Genomic DNA, 27,935 nt, shown 5'->3' on the forward strand with positions numbered 1-27,935 from the left:
GATCGCGCCATTGCACTCCAGCCAGCGCAACAAGAGCAAAATTCTGTCTAAACAACAACAACAACCCATCAGATCTGGTGAGACTCACTCATTATAATGAGAACAGCATAGGGGAAACCACCCCCATGATTCAATTACCTGCACATGGTCCCGCCCTTGACACATGGGGATTATTACAATTCAAGATGAGATTTGGGTGGGGGCACAGAGCCAAAACATACTAAGAACTAATTGTTTAATGGAGAGGCATCCATTAAATATAGACATGCAAAACCCACAACTACTTTTGTGCAACTTCTTTATTTCAATTTTAGTTTTACACAAAGGCAAAGAGAATAGAGTGGGGAGGCAGGAATAATGCTGGGTCACCCCCAGGAAGTGGGGAAGAGGCTGCAGCCAAGAAGAATGAGTCAGACTGCTCCTCCTTGGCTTTCTTGGTAATAGCAATGAACAAAAAGACCAGGCATGGACTCCAGGCTTAAGTTAACAAGGTCAGTCTGTCCAGGCCAAGCAATGGAAAGGAAGTGTCAGATCTGTCCAATCCATGCTCATAAAGAGGAAATAAGGCCTAGGTCCATCTATTGAGGCCTTGGCTCTGGGTTGGCTAGGGCCCTTCTCTTTGAAGGTCTAGGCCGCTGTCCCCAGGGCACATAGGGGCCACGGGGACGATACCTGCCAAAACCCCTATGGACCACAGGGGCAGGCCGCTGATAACGGGGTGTGGGGAAGAAGGGCATAGGCAGCTGGGGACCAATCGCAAAGTTGTCTTGGAAGAAGAAACCTGTATGGGCTGATGAGGGGACATCTGAATGGCAATAGAATTGATCTGACTGGAAAGTATGGTCTGAGGAAAAACAGGCATCTGGGGGACCCTGTGGGAACCGGGGCATTCCCTGGTGAAGGGGAATGGGAGGAGGAGGCTGTGGGGGCAGGAGCGGGAGCAGCGGCAATCGCTGAGGTGGCAACCCAAGCAGGGGGCAGTATGTGGGGGAAGGTAAGGGTGGGGACAGAGGTAAGGCCGGGTGATTTCTGTTGGCCTGGGGCGGCCCTTCAACTCTCGGGCCAGGTTTTTTCTTCTTGATCCACTCGCCCACAGGATGGCGCTGGGGCAACTCCACACCCCAGGCGTCAGCCACGTGGGCCAGCAGCAGCTGGGAGAGGCAGCGGTGCACGCGTCCATTCCAGTGCACCCCGTCCGAGTGCAGGTTCTCCCTCGCGTGGTGGAAGTAAAAATGCAAGTCCAGTACATCGAAGTTATGTTTACGTGCCTCGGTGGCGCTGTAGAAGTTGGCTTCGACCACTTCGTTTTTCAGGAAGGTGCCCTTCTGCTGCCGGAGCTTGGGCGGAAGGAAACCCCCGGTGACTTCCTCGCCCACAGGCATGGCCGTGTTCCACACCAGGAGGCAAGACTCGGGCAGCACCTGGCCCAGGCACTGGAACAGGTTCTCCAGGTTTTCCAGGTAGCTCCACCAGGAGTTCCGACCATACCTGGAGATATCCCAGAGGCAGGAATTCATGATGACCAGGTCGGGGGTATGCTCGCCCGACTGCAGGTCTTTCAAGATGGTCTGGAGGTAGTCAGAGTATACGCGGGTGAGGAAGTAAAAACGCACCAGATGGTGGTCGGAGCGGAACTCGCGAACTTCACGGTAGTTAGGGCCGTTGTGCATGCGGCCGCGCTGGCCTCCGTCCACCAGCTCATCTTGTTCGAAGTTCAGCTCCCCCTTTGCTTTGAGCTGCTGGGGAGTGAGCAGGCAGTCCTTCTGCAGCAGAAGTACCAGGTCCTTGTACACCGCCCTATGCACAGAGTCCCCCAGGATGACCACGAACTTATTGTGGAGCAGCTGCCGCACTTCGGAGGCCCGCAGGAGGATCATGACGCCCAGGGCGCACGGCCTAGCTCCTTCCTTTGCACAGGGTGGGTCTGCGGATGGCTAGGACAGAAGGAGAGAACAGCTGGGAGGGACTCACCTCTGGGCGGAGCGCCCCGTGCAGGTCGAGTGTAGGGAGACCATGGGAAAGGGGATGGCACAGTGGCCTCTGCCCGGAGGAGTGGACCTGGAGTGCCCGCATAGCAGGCTCAACCAAGCCTGGACCTGGGAGATGGGGGAGAGAGCCAAAAGCCTTCTTTGTCTAGTCGCAGTTTAGGCCTGGGGCTTGACCTCTGAATGGCCTGAGGCTGCTGTTGGAGGCTCAGGTTCCACCTGGTGGGGAGGAGCCAAGTACGGATCCACCCTTCGTAGGGCTGAGAGTGCTAGCAGGATGCCTAGCCAAGAGCCTGGAAGCAGCCCAGAAGCCTAAGTGGAGATGGTTAGCACTATGCCACTGTTAGATAATGAGGACCCCAAGTATGCAAGAACATGGAGAATGTGATGTAATGTTAAGTGGAAGAAGTTACATCCCATACTGAATGCTCCATCACTTAAACTATATAAAAGAGATATACATAGATAACATTGAAAGGAAATATGTAAAAACATATCTTCATAGAATAGGATTATGGTTGACTTCCCTTCCCTTTTATTTTTGTAAATATCCTTTATAGTCTTAAATTGCTTGCTATAGCTTTAAAAGAATTAAATGAAATGCAACAGGTAACACAAGGAGAGTACCTGTGCTAGGTCAAGAACATAAAAACAGGCCGGGTGCAGTGGGATTACGCCTGTAATCCCAGCACTTTGGAAGGCTGAGGCGGGCGATCACCTGAGGTCGGGAGTTCGAGACCAGCCTGACCAACACGGAGAAACCCCGTCTCTACTAAAAATACAAAATTAGCCGGGCGTGGTGTCACATGCCTGTAATCCCAGCTACTTGGGAGGCTGAAGCAGGAGAGTTGCTTGAACCCGGGAGGCAAAAATTGCCAGTGAGCCGAGATCGCACCATTGCACTTTAGCCTGGGCAAGAGCGAAACTCCGTCTCAGAAAACAAACAAAAACAAAAAACAAAACATAACAAAAAAACCCTTAAAAACAGACTTATTTTACAAGGAAGTAGCTGTTTCTCATCAATAGGACTGAAAAAAATCAGGATAAAACTGGAAATAATTTGAATACGTTTCAGCTGTAATATTATTTGCTTTACATTTGAAGAGAATTGGAATATGCCACTCCAAAATGTGCACTTTAGCATGAGGATTATTTTGAGCAGAAAGCAACTGAAAATTGACAGATGCAGGAAGTTATCTGCCCTCCTCTTATCTGGCCTAGAATCAGGGCATATATTTCCCTTTGAGGAAGGTAAACACCCTTCCCCCAACCAGAGAAACAAGAGCAACTCTTATCAATCAGACAGGTTATCATCCTTTTCACCGAAGACAGGGAATAGACACCAAGATGATTTTTCATAAATAGACCTTACTATAACAGCCCTTATCTTCCATGAGCTCCCCCCATTTATTTCCCAGTCACTTCCCCACAATTCATCATCCTTTAAAGCCCAAAGCCCTAAGTTTCACTGTTTTCCGGTGCACTCCCTGCCTGCCAATGTTAATTTAAAAACTGTGGCTGGCGCGGTGACTCACGCCTGCAAACCCAGCACTTTGGAAGGCCAGGGTGGGCGGGATCACTTGAGCTCAGGAGTTCGAGACCAGCCCGGGCAACATGGCAAAATGCCATCTCTATACAAAAATTAACCGGACATGGCGGCACATGGCTGAGGCGGGAGGATGGCCTGGGCTCAGGTTGAGGCTGCAGTAAGCAGTGTTCCAGCCACTTCACTCCCGCCTGGGCCACAAAGTGAGACCCTATCTCTAAATCAATAAATACATAAACAAATAAAATGTCTAGATCTGTATCTTGGCAACACACACAAAATAAATAAAATTGTGTGCCTTTTCTCCCGTTAATCTGTCTTTTGTTAGTTTAATCTGTACGCCCCCAGGTACTGAAGCTAAAAGAGTAGAGAAAAAGTTTTTTCTCTCCAGCACATTAGCACATTGGATGCAATGTTAAAAGCTGTGAAACTCATCCTCAAAACTTCAGATTATTTCAAGCTGCCATTTACAACTCATATCCACAGATGACTAAATAGTAGAAACACTAAAATACTGCTAGAGATTGCAAATGGGAGGAACATGGCATCCATTTCATCTACTTACACAAAGCCATGAAAATCCGGTGCGGCTTGAAACTTGTAAGATTTTATGGATTCGTAAACATTTTAATAGGTGTGGGTGGAGAGCTATTATTAAACTATACATTCAAGTTTTAAAAGCTATATATCCTATTTTAGTTTTAAATGGATATAAATACAAAAATGAAAATATTAAAATAGGTAGAATATTGTTTCATAAGAGAACAGTTGAAAATATTGACATCTTCCCCACAAAGAATCTTCATTAAAATATTTTTGCTATCAGAATAAAAGTTTTGGCTGGGTGCGGTGGCTTATGTTTGTAATCCCAGCACTTTGGGAGACTGAGGCAGGAGGATTGCTTGAGACCAGGAGTTTGAAACCAGCCTGGGCAACATAGCAAGACCTTCATCTCAAAAAAAAAAACCAAACAAAGAAAAACAAAACAAAACTGAAGCAAACTCCAAATCCCTTTGGGACTCAAGCATATTCATTTGTTTAGATTTATTTATTCCTCCAACTCACACTTAATAAGTGCCTACCATATGCTCTACATAGGGAGCATAAAAGTAAGTAAAATATGATCTTGCCCTCAAAAAGCAGACCAGAAACACTGGTTGATAACTGTATTATCATGTGGAAAGTGGTAAGGGCCAAGAACTGTGAAAGTCTAGGGGTCTTTGGGAAAAGTATTCCTTCCCACTCTAGACTGAAGTCTCCAAAGTGCAAAATGTGAAGATGGAAACCCTTTCCTCTTGTGTTTTCAGGGCTCCCGTGCCAGTCCAGCTCTCTGTGCCTTCTCTGGGTCGGCACTCTGGCCATAATCTGTGCCCTAATGCGCCTCCCCGTTAACACAGTTCTGTCCGGAAGCTGGCAGATCTGATAATTATTCAGTGCTGTCTCTGCCATGGTGTTGCTTACGGAATTCCCTAATGCGCTCCTTCTCTGCCAGCCAAGTGCCCCAGACTTGGAACGATATTAAGTTCAAGTCCACTACTTAAAGACTATCAGAGGCACTTAAGAGTTGAAGGAAACTAGGGTTATGTCACCCCAAAATGTGCCTCTCTGATAGAAATATTTTTGAGCGAAGATGCTTGAGAATCAGCGGTGGCAGACAGGGCCTCCAGATCTGCCCTTTCTTATCAAGCCATAAAAATTCCTATGAAAACGCGGCCTTCTCTGCACCAGCACAAGAAGATAAACCTTGTTTTCAGTGACTTAAGAAGTGACCGCTGCAATGGAGCTGTATAAATAAACTTACCGAAAAAAACCCTTATCCTCCACTAGCTTTATACCCGCCTCCACTTATCTCCTAGCGACTCCCCTGGAATTTCCTACCCCATAGCTTATACCCCTTTGTCCTGTCATTTCTTCACAAATTGTGTAGTTCTTTGTCTACAAGGGATAAAAGCTTTCTGCTTTGGCCATTTCTTGGGGTCTTCTCTCTTACGAGGGTCCCCATGTACATGTAAAAAAATTAATAAAACATACATGCTTTTCTTCTGTTAATCTGTCTTGCATTAATTTGGTTCCAAGTCCACCCGAAGATCCCACTTAAGAAGATCCACTTAAGAAGATGGGTAGAGGCTAACCATAGCCCTGTCTACAGAGTAATAGCAAAGAGCATTGCGTTTGGAATCATACTACCTGGGTTTGAATCCTAACTCTTCTGTTTGCTAGCATTTTGAACTTGGGCAAGTTATTTAGCCTTTCTCTGCCCTAATTTTCCAGATCCGTAAAATGGACCTATTAGTAGACTTCATACATGTGATGTAAGGATTAAATGTAAACTGTTATAATAATGTCTAATGAGAAGTAAGTGCTGATAAGAGTTAGTTATTATTATTAAAAGTTGAGCATCCCTAATTCAAACTTCCAAAGTTCTTCCAAACCCAAAACTTTTTGAGAGCTAACATGATGCTCCAAGTTACACTGAACACATTACTTTTTCACTATATTAATGGTATGTTGGCCAGGTGAGGAGGCTCACGTCTGTAACCGCAGCACTTTGAGAGGCCGAGGCAGGTGGATCACTTGGGACCAGGAGTTCAAGACCAGTCTGGCCAACATGGTGAAATCCTGTCTCTACAAAAAATACAAAAATTAGCCAGGCATGGTGGCACATGCCTGTAATCCCAGCTACTCGGAGGCTGAGGCAGGACACCCCTTGAACCTGGGAGGCGGAGGGTGCAGTGAGCTAAGATCATACCACTGCATTCCAGCCTGAGCGACAGAGTGAGGCTGTGTCTCAAAAAAAAAAAGAAAAGTATGTCGTATTTTCTACTATTAAGTACTTACGTGTTAATAAGTGTAAGAAAATGATTACTTGACGGGCGCGGTGGCTCACGCCTATAATCCCAGCACTTTGGGAGGCTGAGGCGGGCGGATCACGAGGTCAGGAGATCGAGACCATCCTGGCTAACACGGTGAAACCCCATCTCTACTAAAAGTACAAAAAAAAAATTAGCTGGGTGTGGTGGCAGTCGCCTGTAGTCCCAGCTACTCGGGCAGCTGAGGCAGGAGAATGGCGTGAACCCGGGAGGCAGAGTTTGCAGTGAGCCACGATGGCGCCACTGCACTCCAGCCTGGGCGACAGAGCGAGACTCCGTCTCAAAAAAAAAAAAAAAAAAAAAAAAAAAAAAAAAAAGAGAGAAAAGAAAATGATTACTTGTCGGTTGCCTCTAAACATATAAACTGAGTCAGAAATGATGGTGACGTCAAACAACCAGAGTCCACGTGAGTGGTTAAGATTGTGACACCTTTGCTTTCTGATGGTTCAATGCACACAGACTTTGTTTCCTGCACAAAATTCAAAGTATTGTATAAAATTACCTTCAGGCTAAGTGTATATGCTGTATATGAAACATAAACGAATTTTGTGTTTCCACTTGGGCCCCATCCCAGCCTATGTACGGGCATCCCCACATACATGCAAATATTCTGAAATCACCCAAAAATCTGAAATCCAAAACACTTTTGTTTTGATTTCTCTTCTTTTTCTTTTTTTTTTTTTTGAGGAGTTTCACTCTTGGTGCCCAGGCTGGAATACAGTGGTGCAATCTCAGCTCACTGCAACCTCTGCCTCTTGGGTTCAAGCGATTCTCCTGTCTTAGCCTCCCGAGTAGCTGGGACTACAGGCATGCGCCCACCATGCCTAACTAATTTTTTATATTTTTAGTAGAGATGGGGTTTCACCATGTTGGCCAGCTGGTCTTTAACTCCTGACCTCAGGTGATCCGCCATCCTCAGCCTCCCACAGTGCTGGGATGACAGGTGTGAGCCACTTTTTATTCCAAGCATTTTGGATAAAGGATGTTCAACCCATACTTAGGAAGTTTGAGATACTAGGTTAATAATCAATAAAGGAGAGATTACAATATTTGTTCTGCTTGTCAGGTTTCTATGAAGATCAAATTAGATGATGCAAGTGAAATATTTTGGCTAAAACAAAATCAATGTTTATTGAACAGCTACTAGATCCCAGGTGCTTTACCAACATTACCTCTTCATGAGGTAACTTTTTTTTTTTTTTGAGACAGAGTTTCACTCTTGTTGCCCAGGCTGGAGTGCAGTGGCACAATCTTGGCTCACTGCAACCTCCGCCTCCCAGGTTCAAGCAATTCTCCTGCCTCAGCCTCCTGGGTAGCTGGGATTACAGGTGCGCATCACCACGCCCGGCTAATTTTTGTAGTTTTTTAGTAGAGACAGGGTTTCACCATTTTGGCCAGGCTGGTCTCGAACTCCTGACCTCAGATGATCTGCCTGCCTTGGCCTCCTAAAGTGCTGGGATTACAAGCGTGAGCCACCACACCCAGCCCTTTATGAGATAACTCTTACTCCCATTTTACAGGGAAAGATATTGATGTGATAGAGTTAAGATTTAGTCCAAAGTCTATCTCTAATAGAAGAAGGATCTTTTCCTATCTTTTTCTTATTCATAGTCAGGCAACCCTCTCCTTTGCCCAGGAGAGGTGGTCACGAAGGGAGGGGATGGTTGGTGAATGAGTATAATCCCATATCCTAATCTCAAGCAGGAGACAGAAAAACACATAAAGACTTTGAATTCAGAAGAACCCAGGCAGGGTGCGGTGGCTCACGCCTGTAATCCCAACACTTTGGGAGGCCAAGAAGGACAGATCACCTGAGGTCAGGACCAGCCCGGGCAACTTGGTGAAACCCTATCTCTACTAAAAATACTAAAAATGAGCTGGGTGTAGTGGCACACACCAGTAATCCCAGCTACTCAGGAGGCTGAGGCACGAGAATTGCTTGAGTCCAGGAGGTGGAGGTTGCAGCATGCTGAGATCGCACTACTGAACTCCAGCCTGGGCAACGGAGTGTGACTTTGTCTCAAAAAAAAAAAAAAAAAAAAAAAAAAAAAAAAGAAAGAAAGAAAAAACGAAGAAGAACCAAAACACAGTTCTAAAGACTGACAACCTCACAGTGTCTGAGGACTTCTGGTGGTATTATATCCTAACCAGTTAACTTAACCCACCCAAATGTTGCTCCAAGAGCTCAGGGCCAATATCTGACAAAAAATGCTTACCTGAGAATGTCTTCTTTTCTAAGTCAGAGTCTTGCTCTGTCACCCAGGCTGGAGTGCAGTGGTGAGATCTCAGCTCACTGAAACTTTTGCCTCTGAGGTTCAAGCAATTCTCGTCCCTTGGCCTCCAGATACTTGCAATTACAGGCACTTGCCACCATGCCCAGCTAATTTTTGTATTTTTAGTAGAGATGGGGTTTCACCGTGTTGGCCAGGCTGGTCTCGAACTCTTGGTCTCAAGCGATTCACTCACCTCACCCTCCCAAAGTGCTGGGATTACAGGTTTGAACCACCGTGCCTGGCCTTATTATTCTTCTCTAATGGAATATGCAGCTACGACGGTGAGAAGGAAGAGAGAGGAAAATGATTGGGAAGAAGTATTCCAGTTAGAACCCAAAATGGGGCCAGGCAAGGTGGCTCTTGCCTGTAAGCCCAGCACTTTGGGAGGCCAAGGTGGGTGGATCACCTGGGGTCAGGAGTTCAAGACCAACCTGGCCAACATGCTGAAAGCCCCCCCTCTACAAAAATACAAACATTAGGCGGGCATCATGGCAGGTGCCTGTAATCCCAGCTACTCGTGAAGCTGAGGCGGGAGAATCGCTTGAACCCGGGAAGCAGAGATTGCAGTGAGCTGAGATCTTACCACCTTGCTGCTGCACTCCAGACTGGGTGACACAGCGAGACTCCACCTCAAAAACAAAAACAAAAACACAAAAACAAACAAACAAAAAAACCTGAAATGGAAATGAAATTCTTGATAAAGAGGAGCACTGTAACTGTAACAGGATTAATGAAATCTGACACCCTCAAGACTATCATTTTGGGAAAAGAATCGTTTAAGCTAAGAGACCAAGCATTAAAAATAAAACTTAACAAAACCAAAATGGCACTTTTAGGGGAGTGAGAAGAATAATTTGGAGACATAAACCTTCTCTGATTTTAAAAAAAGGTCGATAGCATCCATTTTCAGAGCTCCTTTTATTTATAAAAAATAAAACAAAAAAAGATTCGAAAATGGCCAGATCAGTGATCTTTATAGCCTGGGCATCTTTCTTTGCTTCAGATTTGATAAGCACACTTATTCATTTTGGTAGCTATTTTATAGATTCCCTCATTCACTTAATAAAGATCACAGAGAGCCAAATAGTGCACTGGGTGCAAGGACTAGGTATGAAAAGGCAATTTCGGTCAGGTGTGGTGGCTCACACCTGTAATCCCAGCACTTTAGGAGGCCAAGGTGGGCGGATAACTTGAGATCAGGAGTTCAAGACCAGCCTGGCCAGCATGTTGAAACCCCGTGCCTACCAAAAATATAAAAAATTAGCCGGGTGTGGTGACGCGTCTGTAATCCCTGCTACTCAAGAGGCTGAGGCAGGAGAATCGCTTGAACCCGGGAAAGGAGGTTGCAGTGAGCGGAGATCGCACCAACACACTCCAGGCTGGGCGACAAACGAGACAAGTCTCAAAAAGAGAGGCAATCTCGGCCGGGTGCTGTGGCACAGGCCTGTAATCCCAGTACTTTGGGAGGCCGAGGTGGGTGGATCACGAAGTCAGGAGATTGAGACCATCCTCGCTAACATGGTGAAACCCCGTAAATACTGAAAATACTTTAAAAATTAGCCGGGTGTGGTGGCGGGCGCCTGTAGTCCCAGCTACTGTACTTGGGAGGCTGAGGCAGGAGAATGGTGTGAACCCGGGAGGCGGAGTTTGTAGTGAGCTGAGATCATGTCACTGCACTCCAGCCTGGGGGACAGAGTGAGACTCCCTCTCAGAAAAAAAAAAAAAAGAGAGGCAATCTCTTCTCTCAAGAGGAGGGGTAAGAAAATCGGCACTTACAGAGCTGGCTGCTAAAATTGATGTATGTAAATGAAGTACCTGAGAGTGTTGGAAGAGTCTAAGCTAGAGGAGGGAGGTTTATGAACAATCATTGCAACCTGATTCCAACATCGAATTAAAACATAAATTTTTTTTAAAGTTTCGTGATAATTTTAAAAATCACAGTTATGGCCGGGCACGGTGGCTCACGCCTGTAATCCCAGCACTTTGGGAGGCCCAGGCGGGCGGATCACGAGGTCAGAAGATCAAGACCATCCTGGCTAACATGGTGAAACCCCGTCTCTACTAAAAAAATACAAAAAAAATTAGCTGGGCGTGGTGGTGGGCGCCTGTAGTCCCAGCTACTCGGGAGGCTGAGGCAGGAGGATGGCGTGAACCCGGAATTCAGAGCTTGCAGTGAGCCGAGATTGCACCACTGCACTCCAGCCTGGGTGACAGAGCGAGACTCTGTCTCAAAAAAAAAAAAAAAAAAAAAAAAAATCATAGTTATAAGTAGTTCCATGTTGTTTTCTGTTTTCCTTTTTCTTTTTTTGAGACGGAGTCTCGCTCTGTCGCCCAGGCTGGAGTGCAGTGGCCGGATCTCAGCTCATTGCAAGCTCCGCCTTCCGGTTCACGCCATTCTCCCGCCTCAGCCTCCCGAGTAGCTGGGACTACAGGCGCCCGCCACCTCGCCCGGCTAGGTTTTTGTATTTTTTAGTAGAGACGGGGTTTCACCATGTTGGCCAGGATGGTCTCGATCTCCTGACCTCGTGATCCGCCGGTCTCGGCCTCCCAAAGTGCCGGGATTACAGGCTTGAGCCACCGCGCACGGCCTGTTTTCTGTTTTCAAAGTAAACTTTGGACTGAGGCTAACGCTGTCACAGAAATATGCATTAATAATGTCTACTGCCACAATAAATTATGGCATCTTGTTTATATTTCCCTGTTTGGGGATAATTAATTTTTTAACAGCTTCATAAGCTATGAATTACAACTCATTGACTATTGCTTTACAATGATCACAAACCAAACACATAGCATTTATCTTTCATTAAAGTTTTGAAATAATTATGTTGATTTTTTTCTTTTCTGATTGATCTTTATTTACAAGGAGGGGTACATTGAAATAAGCCAGTTGCTTTAGAGATCCTGCAGAGAAGTTTTAAATCACAGAGAGTCACTAACAATCAAGATGTTTTGATTCATTGTGGGAAGTACTTGTAATTATAAGTTTCTTGTATGACTATCTTAATACAATATTGTACTGGGAATATAAATGGTTCATTTCCTTATAATCGCATTTTGGGGGATCTAACCAATAGTTTGAACTTTCCAAAATTCTGTTAAATTTTAGTAGACTGGATGGTACAGATAAGGGATTATTTTTAATGAGCTCACCTGTATAATTTATCTATGTCTTGGCATTTGCTTAGTTTTCTAAGTGAATTTAAACTTGCCAAAAATTAAATTACATGCCATATACAGTTTTGAGAGAAAAAAGAAAAGCAAACAATTCGAACTTTTCTTTGGGAAAAGTGGACTGGGGATTCTCTAGAGACTCATATTTTGATTTGAGGCCAGTCAGTGAACAGCCATCGACCCATACAACACCGAAGTGGAAGAAGCAATGCAGGCCTATTTTCAAAAGCGGCTTTAGGAGCAAAGGAAACATACAGAAAAGTACTGAGACATGCTGTGCTGTGGTAAGTAATGCAATAGAAAAATAATTGCCAGGCCAGGTGCAGTGGTTCAATTCTGTAATCCCAGCACTTTGGGAGGCCAAGATGGGTGGATCACTTGAGATCAGGAGTTCGACCCCAACGTGGCCAACATGGCAAAACCCCATCTCTACCAAAAATACAAAAATTAGCTAGGCGTGGTGGCACGCGCCTATAATCCCAGCTACTTGGGAGGCTGAGGCAGCAGAATCGTTTGAACCTGGGAGGTGGAGGTTGCAGTGAGCCAAGATTGTGCTACTGCACTCCAGCCTGGGTGACAGTGTGAGACTCTGTGTCAGAAAAAGAAAAAAAAAGAAAGAAAGAAAAAGAAAAATAATTGCCAAATAACCACTGGAAAGATTGTTAACTGATTTGAATCCCCTTTCTATATTGACCTCATTTTCTATGTAGGTCTCGGATCTGCAGTCCATTAATTAATTCAGTAAAAATGTAGAGAGCACCTGTGTCTATCTACAGCTATGACAGCTGTTACTGCACATTTGGCTCACACCCTTCAACATCGATCATGATTCCCCTATGAATCCCTGCATCATGAAACCACACCATAAGGCCTGTATTTCTAAGTTCATTATCCAGGTAGTCCTTAAACACATCTAAAATCATGCAAGATAAGTGAAAAATGGAAACTAGAATAAAGATCTTCAAACTGGGCTCCATGTAATCACAGGTTTACTTTGTGGAGGCAAGAATCACTGTGGGTATATTCAGTTTGTATTTATATCATCCCTACCAGGCCACAATCTGAAATTTGTAATTCTTTTAAAATAAATTATCAAAGAAGAATCCCAAACACTTTGAGTCTGAAAATTACCAAGTTTAAAAATTCTTAAAGCATCATATTTTCCCATAATAATAGTCTAATATAAATAACTCCTATGAATTACAGAAAGAAATGCAGAGGGCATTTTTATGAATGAAGTGGAGGTTCTTAGTAACTCATATACAGGTAACTTCTATAAAAACAAAAGATAAAACCATGGACCATTAATTCCAGTGAGCTCACTTTTTTAAGCTTTTGTTTTATAGCCTTTTGTAAATATTCCCTAAAATAAATAATCAAAGCACTTCATAGACATAAAAGTAAGATTTCAATCAAGTACAGTCTATAGTAAACATCTACATGATGGTCTTGCGTCCATTATTCAAAGTATATTTGCTAACTTCCTACCTATTACCCCTTTAACACAAATGAAAGATACCGAAGGTGGTGATCTGGCTTTCAACTCCAGGCAAAGAAGCCAGACAGGGCCGGTTGCCCACAGTTTTGAACCAGTTTCCTCTTCTATAAAAGGGGAATAATATTACCTACCTCGTTGAACAATAGTGAAGATGAAAAGAGATCTCATACATTAAGAGCCTAACACAAGGCCTGCCGGACAGTAGGCCCTTCTAATCCTTTGACTCAGCAAGCCCTCCCACAATGATTCCAGAGAAAACACAGGCCTGCAGACAGGACCCTGCCTGGACTCCCTCCTCAAACCTTCAAATCCTCACCCCGCTTCCCACTCTCCTGCAAAGGCAGAGAGGTACCTTCTTAGGCGTAAAGCTTCCTCAGCAGCTCAGGGACTTTTCTCCCGGATATCCCCCAGTGAGGGGATAATTTGCATTCTGCATTTTCTTTACCCTCCTTGTCTTGGATCCTTCTTTTTAGCATTAAACACATTCTAGCTTCTTGCTTTGAAAAAGAAAGGAAACATCTTTGACTCCACCTCCAGGACAGTCCTATCTTTTGCCTCCGCTCCAAGGCCACATTTAAAAACAAAACTTGCTTGCACTGACTGGGTCTAGGTCTGGGCCCCACCTCCCATTCACTCCTCCGTTTACTTCAATTTGGCTCTGACTGCATCAAAGTAAAGGAATGTTTGTTAGTAAATCACCGATTACTTCCTTGTTGCTCCTTTCAGTGGCCACTTTTTGGTTCTTACAGTATGAGGGGTGGGGGCACGACTGACTGCTTCCTCTGAGAAACCCAGCCCTCAAGTCCACGTATTTGTGACACCCTTGTATCTTGTCCTTCCCTAGTACCTTTTGAGGGTTTATCTTTCTCTTGTGGTTCCCCAAATGTTGGTCTTTCTCTCTCTTCTCTCTCTTTTTCTTATTTCTCCCTCCCTTCCTGGTCTTTCTCAAGGCCACTGAAGGAGTCCTTTCTTCTCTTCTTCAACATTCTTATCCTCATTTTCAGAGTGTCAGGAAGTGAGGTAACCATATGTTCCTATTTGCCCCAAACAGTTCTGGTTTCCGCCTGTTTTCCCAGAATGATTAGTAGCACCCCAAACCCTTAAGAGTCCTGGTTTGGATGGTAACAACGGACCATCCCTTATCAATTCCTATTTGTATGCAGATTTGTGCTTTATTGGGGCAATAAAGCACATTGGCTGAGAGGGAGGGCCTCTGGGGTTGGCCCCTTGGGTTTAGATCCTGCTCCACTGCTTACTAGCCCTTGAGTCCTGGGCCTATTAAGCAACCTCTCTGCCCTGAAAAAACCTCATCAATAAAATGGGAACAATATAACTGCAGTTTTCCTAACAAGTGGGGGTTAAATGAGCACATGTAAAGTTATTAGCATGACACCACCACATTTCTAAGTACTCAGTGAATGTAGCTATTATCTTTGTCTCTAGCCCAGACCTGTCGCCTGAGTTCCATACATATTCAGGTGGAGAGAACAAAAAGTTCTTTGGGGTTGGGGGGTAGGAGGTAAGAAAAGCAGTCTGTGCAGGCCCCTATCACTTCCCAATTCTCTTTTATTTTTTGAGATGGAGTCTCGCTCTGTCGCCCAGGCTGGAGTGCAGTGGCCGGATCTCAGCTCACTGCAAGCTCCACCTCCCAGGTTTACGCCATTCTCCTGCCTCAGCCTCCCGAGTAGCTGGGACTATAGGCGCCCGCCACCTCGCCCGGCTAGTTTTTTGTATTTTTTAGTAGAGACGGGGTTTCACCATGTTAGCAAGGATGGTCTCGATCTCCTGACCTCGTGATCCGCCCGTCTCGGCTTCCCAAAGTGCTGGGATTGCAGGCTTGAGCCACCGCGCCTGGCCCCAATTCTCTTTTAAAAAAAAAAAAATTTTTTTTTTAAGAGACAGAGTCTCACTCTGTCACCCAGGCTGGAGTGCCATGGTGCGATCACGGCTCACTGTAGCCTTTATCTCCCGGGTTCAAGCGATCCTCCTGCCTCAGCCTGCTGAGTAGTTGGGACCACAAGTGTGCATCCCGTGCCCGGCTAATTTATTTTTTTATTTTTTTGTGGAGACAGGGTCTTGCTTTGTGGCCCAGTCTGGTCTTGAACTCCTGGTTTCAAGTAATCCTCCTGCCTTAGCCTCCCAAAGTGCTGGGATTACAGCCATAAGCCACTTCGCCTAGTCTCCCAGTTCTCTAGACACTCATTTATCTTCCCATCAAACTACGGCTGAATTCTTGAAATAATTGTCTCGTGACCTTTGAACAGTCTCCCTAAAGGTAAATATTGCATTGACCAACAATGGGAATGATGGCAGCACATTCTCAGCATGCAATTTCAGAGAGCTGCTGAATATATAATTTTGCTTGAAGCACTGGCTGGGAGTACATAATTGGGTGGAAATAAACTTTACTTCTGAAATGTGTGGATAAAGTCATTTTTATTTTTGATGACTGGTTTTCTTTTAATTGTGAAGAAATCCTTAAGCTGATCTGTATCCAGGCAATCATTTAAAATTTTTTATGTTGGCCGGGCGTGGTGGCTCACCACCTGTAATTCCAGCACTCTGGGAAACTGAGGCGGGAGGATCACTTGGCCCAGGAATTCAAGACCAACCTGGGCAACATGGTGATATCCCTTTCTCAAAAAAAAAAAAAAGAATTTTGATGTCTAATGAATATTGGAAACAATATATATATTTTGAAGATATAGTTTAGGGAGGAGGGGAATGTTGCAATATATTTTGGGAAGCTGAGCACAGTGATCAATGTCACATTTATTTTTGGCTTTATGGTTAAATATTTTACGTTCCCCCAATTTTTCTTAGTCCTTAAAAAGTTTGTCTTTGATTAAAACATTATTTTTTAAATGGTATAGTTTTAGTTTTATATGTTTTCTTACATAAAACTTTATCATCTAAGTTTTAAAATTTCAAATTCATTTAATATATTAGCCTAATTCCAACATTTTGCATTCTGTAAACTTTTTATATTTTGGGATATGACCCTTTCTTCTTGGGATCTTCTGAAAGACTGCGGGGAATGATAGGGTTTGTGTAAGCCCAGAGGCCTTTTTCTCATGTCTTTATGTTTGTTTCTATCACTCACCTTTGAATGTTCCCCAACCCTTTCCTCTTACTAAAATTCCGTTCTTTCAGTAAGACTCAAGTTAAAAGACAATTTTGTCAGAGAGCCTTCCCTACTCTCCCAAGTAGAAAACTCTCTCCTTCCTCTGAGGGATGCCTCTACTTAAACTTTGGTTCTGTTTTGTTCTATAATTAACTGCCCATGTGCCATTCTATCCCACTCTATGCTAGTTCCAGATGGCAGAAGTGGGTCTTACCCATCTTTGTACCCCTCAGGGCCCAGTGCTTGTGCCTAATAATCATCGGAACTCACTGAGCACTCACTTTGTGCCAGGCCTACTCCATTCTCACAACCCGGTGAGGGAGGAACCATTATTATCTCTATTTTATAGATGAGTAAACTAAGGCATGGAGAGGTTACATAAATTGCCTAAGGTTGGCTGGGCATGGTGGCTCACGCCTGTACTTCCAGCGCTTTGGGAGGCCGAGGTGGGTGGATCACCTGAGGTCAGGAGTTTGAGACCAGCCTGACTAACATGGTGAAACCCGGTCTCTACTAAAAATACAAAAATTAGCCCAGTGTCGTGGCACACACCTGTATTCCCAGCTACTCAGGAGGCTGAGGCAAGAGAGTTGCTTGAACCCAGGAGGCAGAGGTTGCAGTGAGCCAAGATCGTGCCACTGCACTCCGGCTTGGACAACAGAAGGAGACTCTGTCTCAAAAAATAAATTAAAAATAAATCAATAAATTGCCCAAGGTTGCCCAGCTAGTAAATGGCAGAACTATGCTTTTGACAATGTATCGTCTTCTTCTTGTTCTTTTTTTTTTTTTTTTTTTTTGAGGCAGGGTCTCACTTGGTCACCCGGGAGTACAGTGGCATGATCACCGCTACTGCAGCTTCAACGTCCCAGGCTCAATCAATCAGTCCTCCAACCTCAGCCTCCTGGGTAGTTGAGACTTTAGGCTCATGCCACCACATCATTAATGACAGTGAATCTTCTGAATAATTAGATAAGCTTAAGGTTTCCTTTTGTTTCTTTGGGAGTAAGTATGGCTCCAAAGCCTGAGTTTTTATTTTTTATTTTTTATTTTTTATTTATTTATTTTTCTTGAGACGGAGTCTCGCTCTGTCGCCCAGGCTGGAGTGCAGTGGCCGGTTCTCAGCTCACTGCAAGCTCCGCCTCCCTGGTTTATGCCATTCTCCTGCCTCAGCCTCCGAGTAGCTGGGACTACAGGCGCCCGCCACCTCGCCCGGCTAGTTTTTTGTATTTTTTAGTAGAGACGGGGTTTCACCGTGTTAGCCAGGATGGTCTCGATCTCCTGACCTCGTGATCCGCCCGTCTCGGCCTCCCAAAGTGCTGGGATTACAGGCTTGAGCCACCGCACCCGGCCAAAGCCTGAGTTTTTAATCTCAGCTATAAATATTTGTTTAAATTAAGAGAAAAGAAAATCATCTTATCTAGGTAGAAATATTTGCATGTAGCTTTCCTTGTTATTCTCTGTTGAAAAACAAAATAATGTTTTGTGCACAGCTTTAAAATTTTCTGTGAGAAAACAAAGCAGGTGTGAAATAACTTAGTTCAATTTTCATCACTCTGTTAGCTAGTCTTCTTAAAAGCCAATGGAAAACCCAGTGCTACACTAAAGCTATATTTGTATTTCAAATGTTTAGGCTTATGCTGACTACTCTAGATTCTAACCAGTGGCTGAATTAAAAGTTCCATGGATAAAAAACAAGGGCGATTGGAGAGCTAATAATGACGAGTGCTTTCAACTGCTGAACAGGTTGGATTGTGACAATTCTGCTCCAGGACTAGCTACAAAAGTCCATTTACTCAGTAACAAGAACCCGGGGCTGAGTCAGCAGGCCTGGATTTCTTCCACCTCTAATGCTTACTTCATCTTTGTGCTGCTTAGTTTTTCACTTATTAAATAGGGGAAATAGTACCTATGCTCCTCTGAAGGGATTACACAAAAGAGTTTTAAAAATGGATATTGTTTTATTATTGTTGCTATCATTATCGTTACCATTTTTGCAGTATTTAAATTCTACGTGTAATAGTGTTTCTATGGAAAAAGAAATTTTTTTCTTTTTGTTTTTTGAGATAGAGTCTCACTCTGTTGCCCAGGCTAGAGTACAGTGACGTGATCTTGGCTCACTGCATCCCCTGTCCCACGGAGTGATTCTCCTACCTCAGTCTCCGGAATAGCTGGGATCACAGGCATTTGCCACCATGCCCAGATAATTGTTCTATTTTTAGTAGAGATGGAGTTTCACCATATTGGCCAGGCTGGTCTCGAACTCCTGACCTCAGGTGATCCACCCACCTAGGCCTCCCAAAGTGCTGCGATTACAGGCCTGAGCTACCTTTTTCCATAGATAGTCAACCTATGGAAAACATTTTTTGAATTTAAAAATGAGACTATAAGAGCAGGTCTCAGCCAGGTAGAGTGGCTCACACCTGAAATCCCAACACTTTGGGAAGGCCACGGAGGAAGGATTGCTTGAGCCCAGGAGTTCAGGCCAAGCCTGGGCAACAAAGCTACATCCCTGTCTCTACAAAAAAAAAAAAAAAAAAAAAAAAAAAAAAAAAAAAAAAAACAAAACAATTAAAAATTAAAAATTAACATGATGTGGTGGCACATGCCTGTAGTCCCAGCTACTCAGGAGGAGGCTGAGGTGGAAGGCTACCTTGAGCCCAGGTGTTTGTGGCTGCAGTGAGTTGTGATGACACCACTGCACTCCAGCCTGGATAACAGAGCAAGACACCGTCTCTGCCTTGGCTTTTACTCACACTATGTTGTAGAGGATTCTGGAAACTTGAGTTCCCACTGCTTTGCCTGTTGGCAGTGCAACTGAGGACTTGCCAGTTTCAAGCTCCACGGCTTGGAGTGGAAGAAAGGACAAGCAAGGTCCAGGGACTAAGAAAGCTGAGGACCAAGAATCTGTGCTAGTGAAATGAATGTCCTATTTCCCAGGCACACCGATTAACTTCTCACATTAGGCCTTTCCCCAGGCCATGGTTTTCCCCACTTCAGTGCCAACACGCACCTAGGGGCTTTTCTCCCTGCTGCTGTGTCCAGCCGAGCTCCCACTTCTCTCTTCTCCAGCTACAAAAATAAGTCAACAGCTCTGCACTGCCTACCTTAGAGTTAATTGTGGAAATCAAATGAAGTGCTGTGTAAACTCTACAAGTGTTCACTGCTATTGTTATTCGGAGCTACCTTAACATATCTGGAAATTGGGCTTAGTGGTTAAGGGAGATTTCCAGTTAAATGAAGCATTTAACTTATTATTTAGCAACATTAATTATTTAGTGGCATTATTTAGTATACCCTCCAAAATGTGTTTACATATTTTAGCAGTTTATCTCTTTATTCTTCTTAAGAACTCTAAGAAGGCTGCGGTGGCTCATGCCTGTAATCCCAACACTTTGGGAGGCCAAGGGGGTCAGATCACCTGAGGTCTGGAGTTCAAGACCAGCCTGGCCAACATGGTGAAACCCTGTCTCTACTAAAAATATAAAAATTAGCTGGGTGTGGTGTCGTGTGCCTGTAATCCCAGCTACTTGGGAGGCTGAGGCACAAGAATCGCTTGAACTTGGGAGGCGGAGGTTGCGGTGAGCTGAGATAGCGCCACTGCACTCCAGCCTGAGCAACAGAGTGAGACTCCGTCACATACATACACACACACACACACACACACACACACAAACCCTAACAAATTCTTTCTTTTCTTTTCTTCTTTTCTTTCTTTCTTTCATCTCGCTCTGTTGCCCAGGTTGGAATTCAGTGGTGAGATCATGGCTCACTGCAGCAACTCTGCAGGCTAAATCAATCCTCCCACTTCAACCTCCCTAGTAGCTGGGACTACAGGCCTGTGCCACCATGCCTGGCTAATTTTTATAGGTTTTTTTAGAGACGGGGTTTCATCATATTGTCCAGGCTGGTCTTGAACTTAGACTCAAATAATCCACCTGCCTCAGCCTTCCAAAGTGCCTGGATGACAGGTGTGGGCCACTGCACCTGGACTACATACTCTAATTTTCTCCATTTTATACATTTAAAAATTAAGGCTAAAGGATCGAGTAATCTGCCCAAGGTCATCCATTTCATAAGAAGCAGTGCTGGAAGTAAAATCTGATGCCAAGCCTTTGTGGTCAACCACAACATACAAGATTGCAGACAACAAATGCCTCATGTCCCTTCTGTAGTTCACAGCTAAATTGGCTGCTTCCTTTCACTGTCCATTTTAATAAATTTACTATTTTATCAATCACTAATATTTTTGTTATTGCCAAGCATCAGTTGTCTCTTTAATGTTACATGGGGTGGGCTGGAGGAGGCTAGGGTACTGATTCCTCTCTACAGTAAGTGCCCCCAAAATGACAGTCTCAAGAAAGGCTGGTCAGAAATGCCAACTTAATGTTTCAAATAAAATGGAAAAACTGAAAAGTACTTACTCATTAAAGTAACTGGTGATGTTTAAGCTTCTCTCTCAGTTGATTCTAGATCTCATCCCTAGATAGCTTTCTTCCTCTCCTGTAGATCATTGTGGCCAGACGGGAGATCTCTCTGAGCTTGGGCTATAGGGGAAATAGGTCAGCCTTTGGGTGCTGCTATGCTTGCAAACCAGCGTCTGGGGAGAAGATGATATTTCCGGTGGCATCTGGGGCAAATAACACAAGTCAGCATTTACTTTCTTGCTTTAGGAAGCAGAAGACTAATGACCGAATCTTCAAGACTTTGACATGTATGAAAACATGAAATGGTAAGTCAATACAAAGACAGCATCTTCCTGGAATTTGGTTTTGAGCTTGTTTTCATTTCACCTTTCTCAGTAATCTGGGTGTAGCTTATTTTGACTCTTCTTTTGATTAAACAATTCAGAACCTCGGCTCTTATTGTTCTTGCTGGTGTGGTGCATTCACGGCTGAGGAGGTGGTCAGAAGAGGAAAGGAGGAAGTGAGAAGAAACACGGAAATGGTAAGAAGAACTCTACTTTTCTAACTAATATTTCATAGTAGTAATCTTGTGTTTCTGTGCAATGTGTTACAGTTTACAAACCACTTTTATTTTTATTTATTTATTTATTTATTTTTTTGAGATGGAGTCTTGCTCTGTCACCCAGGCTGGAGTGCGGTGGCTGGATCTCAGCTCACTGCAAGCTCCGCCTCCCGGGTTCACGCCATTCTCCTGCCTCAGCCTCCTGAGTAGCTGGGACTACAGGCGCCCACCACCTCGCCCGGCTAGTTTTTTGTATTTTTAGTAGAGACGGGGTTTCACCGTGTTAGCCAGGATGGTCTCGATCTCCTGACCTCATGATCCACCCGTCTCAGCCTCCCAAAGTGCTGGGATTACAGGCTTGAGCCACCGCGCCCGGCCAATTTTTATTTATTTATTTTTTTGAGATGGAGTTTCAGTCTTGTTGCCCAGGCTGGAGTGCAGTGGCGTGGTCTCAGCTCATTGCAACCTCTGCCTCCCAGGTTCAAGCAATTCTGCTTTAGGCTCCAAGAAGCTGGGACTACAGGCACCCGTCACCAAACTGGGCTGATTTTTGTATTTTTAGTAGAGACGAGGTTTCGCCATGTTGGCCAGTCTTGTCTTGAACTCCTGACCTCAGGTGATCTACCCACCTCGGCCTCCCAAAGTGCTGGGATTATAGGGGTAAGCCACCGCGCCAGGCCACAAACCGCTTTTAAATCCTTTCACTTCATCTCTCCACTGCCTTCTTGATGGAAAAATAGCTCAGTCCACACTACAGGAAACCACAGGCCTGAGCCCTGGCCTCAGCTAGATCCAGTATGTGGCAGAGCAAGATAAGAACTTTCTGCTCCCTCCCCTAGTGTTCCACTTGAAACCAGCAGGTAACTCAAGGGGACAGTGTGCTTAAAAGGGAGACGGTTAGCCTGGCACCTTGGCTCATGCCTATAATCCCAGCACTTTGGGAGGCCGAGGCAGGTGGATCACCTGAGGTGAGGAGTTCGAGACCAGCTGGCCAACATGGTGAAACCCTGTCTCTACTAAAAATACAAAAATTAGTTGGGCATGGTGGCGGGCGCCTGTAATCCCAGCTACTCGGGAGGCGGAGGTTACAGTGAGCTGAAATCACCCCATTGCACTCCAGTCAGGGCGACAAGAGCAAGACTCCATCTTTAAAAAATAAAAAAAACGGGGGGAGGGGGGTGAGGAGATGGTCTTCTGATGGATTAGATAAGCGTAGGCATTTGTTTTCTTTTGTCTGGAATAATATGATTTCGGGGAGGGGAATATCACTTTCCCTACAAATACGAAAAGGAAATAATGAATCAGAAAAAAAAGAGAGAGAGAGAGAAAATGCATGATTACAGAAGATCCCAATGCATGACTACAGAAGATCAGAATATGCCACCCCCAGGTTCCCGTAATCCCAGCTCCTTGGGAGGCTGAGGCAGGAGAATCGCTTCAACCCAGGAGGCGCAGGTTGCAGTGAGCTGAGATTGCACCATTGCACCTCAGCCAAGGCGACAGCGGGACTCCATCTCAAAAATAAAAAATATGCCACCCCAAAATATAGTTATTTGGCGTATTTCAAGCTGATTATTCTGAGCAACCGCAGACACAGGGGTATCTCTGAAAAGCTGTCCTTTTGTAAAATAAATTTATATTTATAAAAGAAATCTACATTAGTCAAAGTATATGTATCAGGAAGAGTCCTGCTCTCCGACAACTTTTATTACCTGGGAGACTTTTCATTTACATAACAAGACAACCTTTATTCACCATACATTTCCTCTCATCACCCTTCTATAACTTGTCACTAGTTCTCTGTAAGCCCCAAGTCCCTATTCCTTCCTGTAGCTCAGGATGAGCTTCCATCATCTGGCCTTTCTTTGAGTCTCACGTTTTGTGGGATTCCAGTGTGTGTGCATATAATTAAAAATGTTTTTTCCTTTTCTTTTTTTTAATTGAGATTTGGTCTCATTATGTTGCCCAGGCTGGTCTTGAACTCGTGGGATCAAGTGATCCTCCCTTGATCCTCCCTTGATCCTCAGCTTCCCAAAGTGCTGGGATCACAGGCATGAGCACTGAGCCTGGACAAAAATGTTTTTTCTTCTATTAATCTGTTTTGTGTCAATTTAATTTGTATCCCAGCCAAAGAACCTAGAAGTATGGAAGAAGCCATTTTCCCTCCCTTACAGTACAAAGTAACTAACCAACAAGAGTAGGAGATTTCAAAACAGTCCTGAATTACATGCTCTGAAGACTTAGTTTTTTTAATGGTATGCTATTTATGTAAACTGGGTTATAATGTGACATAATTGTCTTTCCTTGAAAAATATCATTTTACTTTACATCACTGTCTACTCAGTGTGTGGCTTAAAATTAATTCCATACATTGTGCATTGTTTTCATCCTCTTGTCTATGGCCATCAATAATGTCATCTTGCATTTCCCCATGAATTTTAGTACAGTCATTACCATTGAAATGTAGTACAATCAAGGCAGCACCCAACTGATAGCCTTAATATTTTATAATTCATAGTAGTCTATTACATATCTTTGAAAATCTGCCATTATTTAGTTCTAGCAATTCTATAAATGAATTGCAAATCTTTCTAGTCCTGTAGATTTCAGCTGGTCTGTGCACTGTGAGAATAAAAGAACAATCTCTGTAATCATCCCAAGACCAGAGAACAGAGGAGCTGTAATAATGCAAATGATAATTCCACTTATCCTCTTTAAACTTAAAATAAAGTTGATTTCCTGGCTTCCAAGAACTTATTATGCTCTATGTAGACAGCTACTATTGCTATTCTGGCTACTAGTGCTATTCTGGCCCTATTTCATGTTTCAAAGCTCAGAGAGCCATCTCTTTTTTTTTACCCACCAAACTTGGCTTTTTCTTAAACAGTAGTGACAACTTACGCACATATAATGTTTTACCCTGTGAATATGCTTTCACACACAGATATCCTTTAATATTAGCAGCTCGTTAGTAGTTATAGCCACAGAGAAATTTAAACTTTTCTTTATGCAAGCCATTATCATTTTATCCACATTTTCTATCTTTTTTTTTTTTTTTTTTTTTTGAGACAGAGTCTTGCTCTGCTGCCCAGGCTCGAGTACAGTGGCCGGCTCTCAGCTCACTGCAAGCTCCGCCTCCCGGGTTCACGCCATTCTCCTGTCTCAGCCTCCCGAGTAGCTGGGACTACAGGCGCCCGCCTCGTCGCCCGGCTAGTTTTTTGTATTTTTTAGTAGAGACGGGGTTTCACCGTATTAGCCAGGATGGTCTCGATCTCCTGACCTCATGATCCGCCCGTCTCGGCCTCCCAAAGTGCTGGGATTACAGGCTTGAGCCACCGCGCCCGGCCTCACATTTTCTATCTTAAGGAACACAATTATTTTTCTTATCTTCTTGGGAATCCTATAAGTGGGCCAGAAATCAGCCCATTAAATATATACGTATATACATTAATTTCAGTTGGCTGGTGTGTGTATGTGCTTAAATCTATTCCTGGGCTGCCTTAAAGGAATGGGCCAAATTTGGCAAATAACAAAACTATGTTTTTGCTTTGCTTGTCTGACTTAAACAGTCCACATATTTTTGATAAGTCCTCTTCAAAGCACTCACATTTAGTATTTTCAAGCACATATGAATAATGAAAAATTTGTTTCTATTAGGGTACAAAATCTTCTCTGATAGCATATTAGGAACTTTGAGATTCTCGATGAAAACTTCTCATGAATTCGATTTAGTAACAGAACTAAATTTTGCACTAAGTAGATGCAAACTTTGTGCTGATGAACAAGGCAATAGTTGTTGGGATTTGGGATGTTACAGATTGAGAAGAGCCAAATCAGTGATTTCACTATTCAGGATGGATGGAATGAGAAATGTGAATCTATAAAAGATCCCATTCTGTCAGGATTTCTTAAACGGTTCCACAAAATTCTTAGAATTCTTATGTTTTATGCAAGTTCTGTTTTCTGTTCCAGTGTAGCTTAGTGGTTCAGAACATGGCCTTTGCAGGCAGAAAAGCTGGAGTTCAGAGTCCCAAATTAATAATCCACAAGCTGTGTGACTTTGGGAAAGATACTCAACCCCTCTGGCCCACTTCTACTTGTGAAGTTTAAACATGCAAAGTGCTAAGCAGACTGCTTGGCACTTAGTAAATGCTCATTTTATTCCAGGGATTGGTATACATGCATCCATGCTTTAGTAATGCAAAATAGTTCTTTAAATGAGTAACCACTAGAAAAAAATGTAAATACTGACAAGTACCTTATTTGATGGGCACTGTTCCATGGGCTGGTATGACACCATCACTGCAGGAAGAGACTGCGCAAGTGGAAGGGAGATGACAGAAATCATCGTTAGGTCAAGTTGAAGCTCGGGGAGATTGAGCAGCTGCCTCAATCACACAGGTTAACTACTGAGCTTGGACTAAAGACCAGGCTTCCTGGGTACCGGACTCATAGTTCCAGAGCAATAGTTAATGAATTTTTTTCTCTAAGGCTGTAAGCTCTTTTACGGAGAATAATTTAATACCCTACAAGAATTGGGTCTTACATTATTTAGCAATGTCCCTTACCTTTAAACCACAGTTTAGTTTTCTAATTCCGGTTCTCTCTCCTTTTTTCTTTTTGTTTTTTTGAGACAGAGTATTTCTCTGTCACCTATGCTGGAGTGCGCTGGTGTGATCTCAGCTCACTGCAACCTCCACCTCCGGGCTCAAGTGATCCTCACACCTCAGTCCCCCACCTACCTCCAGCAGCTGGGGCCACAGGAGTGAGCCACCACGCCCTGCTAGTTTTTTGTATTTTTGGTAGAGATGGGGTTTCGCCGTGTTGCCCAGGCTGGCTTCAAACTCCTGGGCTCAAGTGATCTGCCCGCTTCAGCCTCCCAAAGTGCTGGGATTACAGACCTGAGCCACTATGCTCAGTTTTTTTTTTTTTTTTTTGAGACAGAGTCTCACTCTGTCTCCCAGACTAGAGTGCAGTGGTGTGATCTCGACTCATTGCAACCTCTGCCTCCCAGGCTTAAGCAATTCTCCTGCCTCAGCCTCCTGAGTAGCTGTTATTATAGGCATGTGCCACTACACCTGGCTACTTATTTTTTTTTTAAGTAGAGTTGGGGGTTCACCATGTTGGCCAGGCTGGTCTTGAACTCCCTGGTCTCAAGTGATTCACACGCCTCAGCCTCCCAAAGTGCTGGGATTACAGGCGTGAGCCACTGTGCCCGGCCATAAGGTTGTTTTGTCAAGGAAGATGGAAATAACTTAATATTTTGGGTCCTTTGTTACTTTATTAAACATTCATCAAGTGTCCCCTCGGTCAGGCACAGTGCTTAGCAACTGAGATATGAGGTTGAGTAGAACATGGTCTTCTCTATGTCCTATAGCTCACAGTGCAGGGAGGGAAAACACAGAAGCAGATAATTAGAATTCAATGTTGGGAGTGCATTTATGGCTTTATGTTAGAGTATCACTTCTATTACTGAAAAGGGACTTGTAAAATTCTACTGAAAATGTGAAAATGACTGAAAACAGCACCATAAAAAGTAGCTCCTAGTCATATTCTTTTCTGATGAGTATTTACTTTGTACATACGATTGGCCCACATTGCATCACTTGTTTTATAAATTAATTGTATATCACTATTCTATTTTATTGGTAAAATAGTAGGCTTTTAAGTATTTTTCCCAATTATCACTTACAAAAATATTGTTACAGCTTACTTTTTTTGCTCTTCCTTTTTCTTTTAGGGTGCTCTTTTCCTTAACATAGTTTGTTATTGCTTCTCTGAAATACATTTGTTTATTATTATTATTACTTTTTTCAGACGGAGTGTTGAAAGACTGGAGTGCAATGGTGTGATCTTGGCTCACTGCAACCTCCGCCTCCTGGGTTCAAGCGATTCTTGTGCCTCAGTCTCCCAAGTAGCTAGGATTAAAGGTATGCACCACCACACCCAGTCAGTTTTTGTATTTTTAGTAGAGGTAGGGTTTCACCATGTTGGCTAGGCTGGTCTTGAACTCCTGACCTCAGGTGATCTGCCTGCCTCAGCCTCTCAGAGTGCTGGGATTACAGGCATGAGCCACCAAGCCCAGCCTGAAATACATTTAAATAAATGAAGATGGAGAATCAGACATTACTTTCATTTATCTGAATCTGGTGCAGTTTAATTAATCTATAATTGTAAATCTTAGAATCATATGTCAGTATTCTATTTTGTTAGTCATGATTTCTAAGTGTTACATAACTGTGGCCCCAGCCACTTTATATTTTGGTTTCATGACAAAAGACTGATTGTGGTTATTTTCTACCTATGCATTTATTCTTAGTGATATATGCTGGTTAAATTATGGGATAGTTTTAAAATACATGACAAAAATAGCTAAGAGTAAAGAAATGTCTTTGTTTCTGGTTGAATAAACTGACTACGCAAGGTTCCAATTTAAAATAAATTCTTAACGAATCATGTTATTTTCCAAAACTGCTCCTCCTCTCAGAAAATGAAATCAA

The 27,935-nt window shown here is 43.7% G+C and overlaps 1 protein-coding gene and 1 long non-coding RNA gene across 3 annotated transcripts; one reads left to right on the forward strand and one right to left on the reverse strand.

Annotated features, from left to right (window-relative positions):
- Positions 1 to 281: 281 nt before the first annotated feature.
- PCED1B (PC-esterase domain containing 1B) lies at positions 282 to 21,334 on the reverse strand. Of its 2 annotated transcripts, none has more exons than XM_010354124.2 (2): positions 20,892 to 21,334; positions 282 to 1,934 (listed from the first exon to the last, which is right to left on the reverse strand). In XM_010354124.2, the coding sequence occupies exon 2, from the start codon at positions 1,875 to 1,877 to the stop codon at positions 579 to 581; it is 1,299 nt and encodes a 432-aa protein (XP_010352426.1). In that variant the 5' UTR covers positions 1,878 to 1,934; positions 20,892 to 21,334; the 3' UTR covers positions 282 to 578. The 2 variants fall into 2 exon arrangements, with proteins under 2 accessions (XP_010352426.1, XP_030795463.1); XM_030939603.1 differs by lacking the exon at positions 20,892 to 21,334 and adding an exon at positions 13,699 to 14,940.
- Positions 21,068 to 27,309, forward strand: LOC115900021. Its single transcript, XR_004059705.1, has 3 exons — positions 21,068 to 21,199; positions 21,319 to 21,414; positions 27,253 to 27,309. It is a non-coding gene; the product is annotated as an uncharacterized LOC115900021 (long non-coding RNA).
- Positions 27,310 to 27,935: the final 626 nt, after the last annotated feature.

This window comes from Rhinopithecus roxellana, chromosome 10, assembly GCF_007565055.1.
Source record: "Rhinopithecus roxellana isolate Shanxi Qingling chromosome 10, ASM756505v1, whole genome shotgun sequence".
Classification (NCBI taxonomy): domain Eukaryota; kingdom Metazoa; phylum Chordata; class Mammalia; order Primates; family Cercopithecidae; genus Rhinopithecus; species Rhinopithecus roxellana.

Excerpts from the sequence above, each read along its gene's own strand:
- PCED1B (XM_010354124.2), bottom strand. The coding sequence starts at position 1,877 with ATGATCCTCCTGCGGGCCTCCGAAGTGCGGCAGCTGCTCCACAATAAG.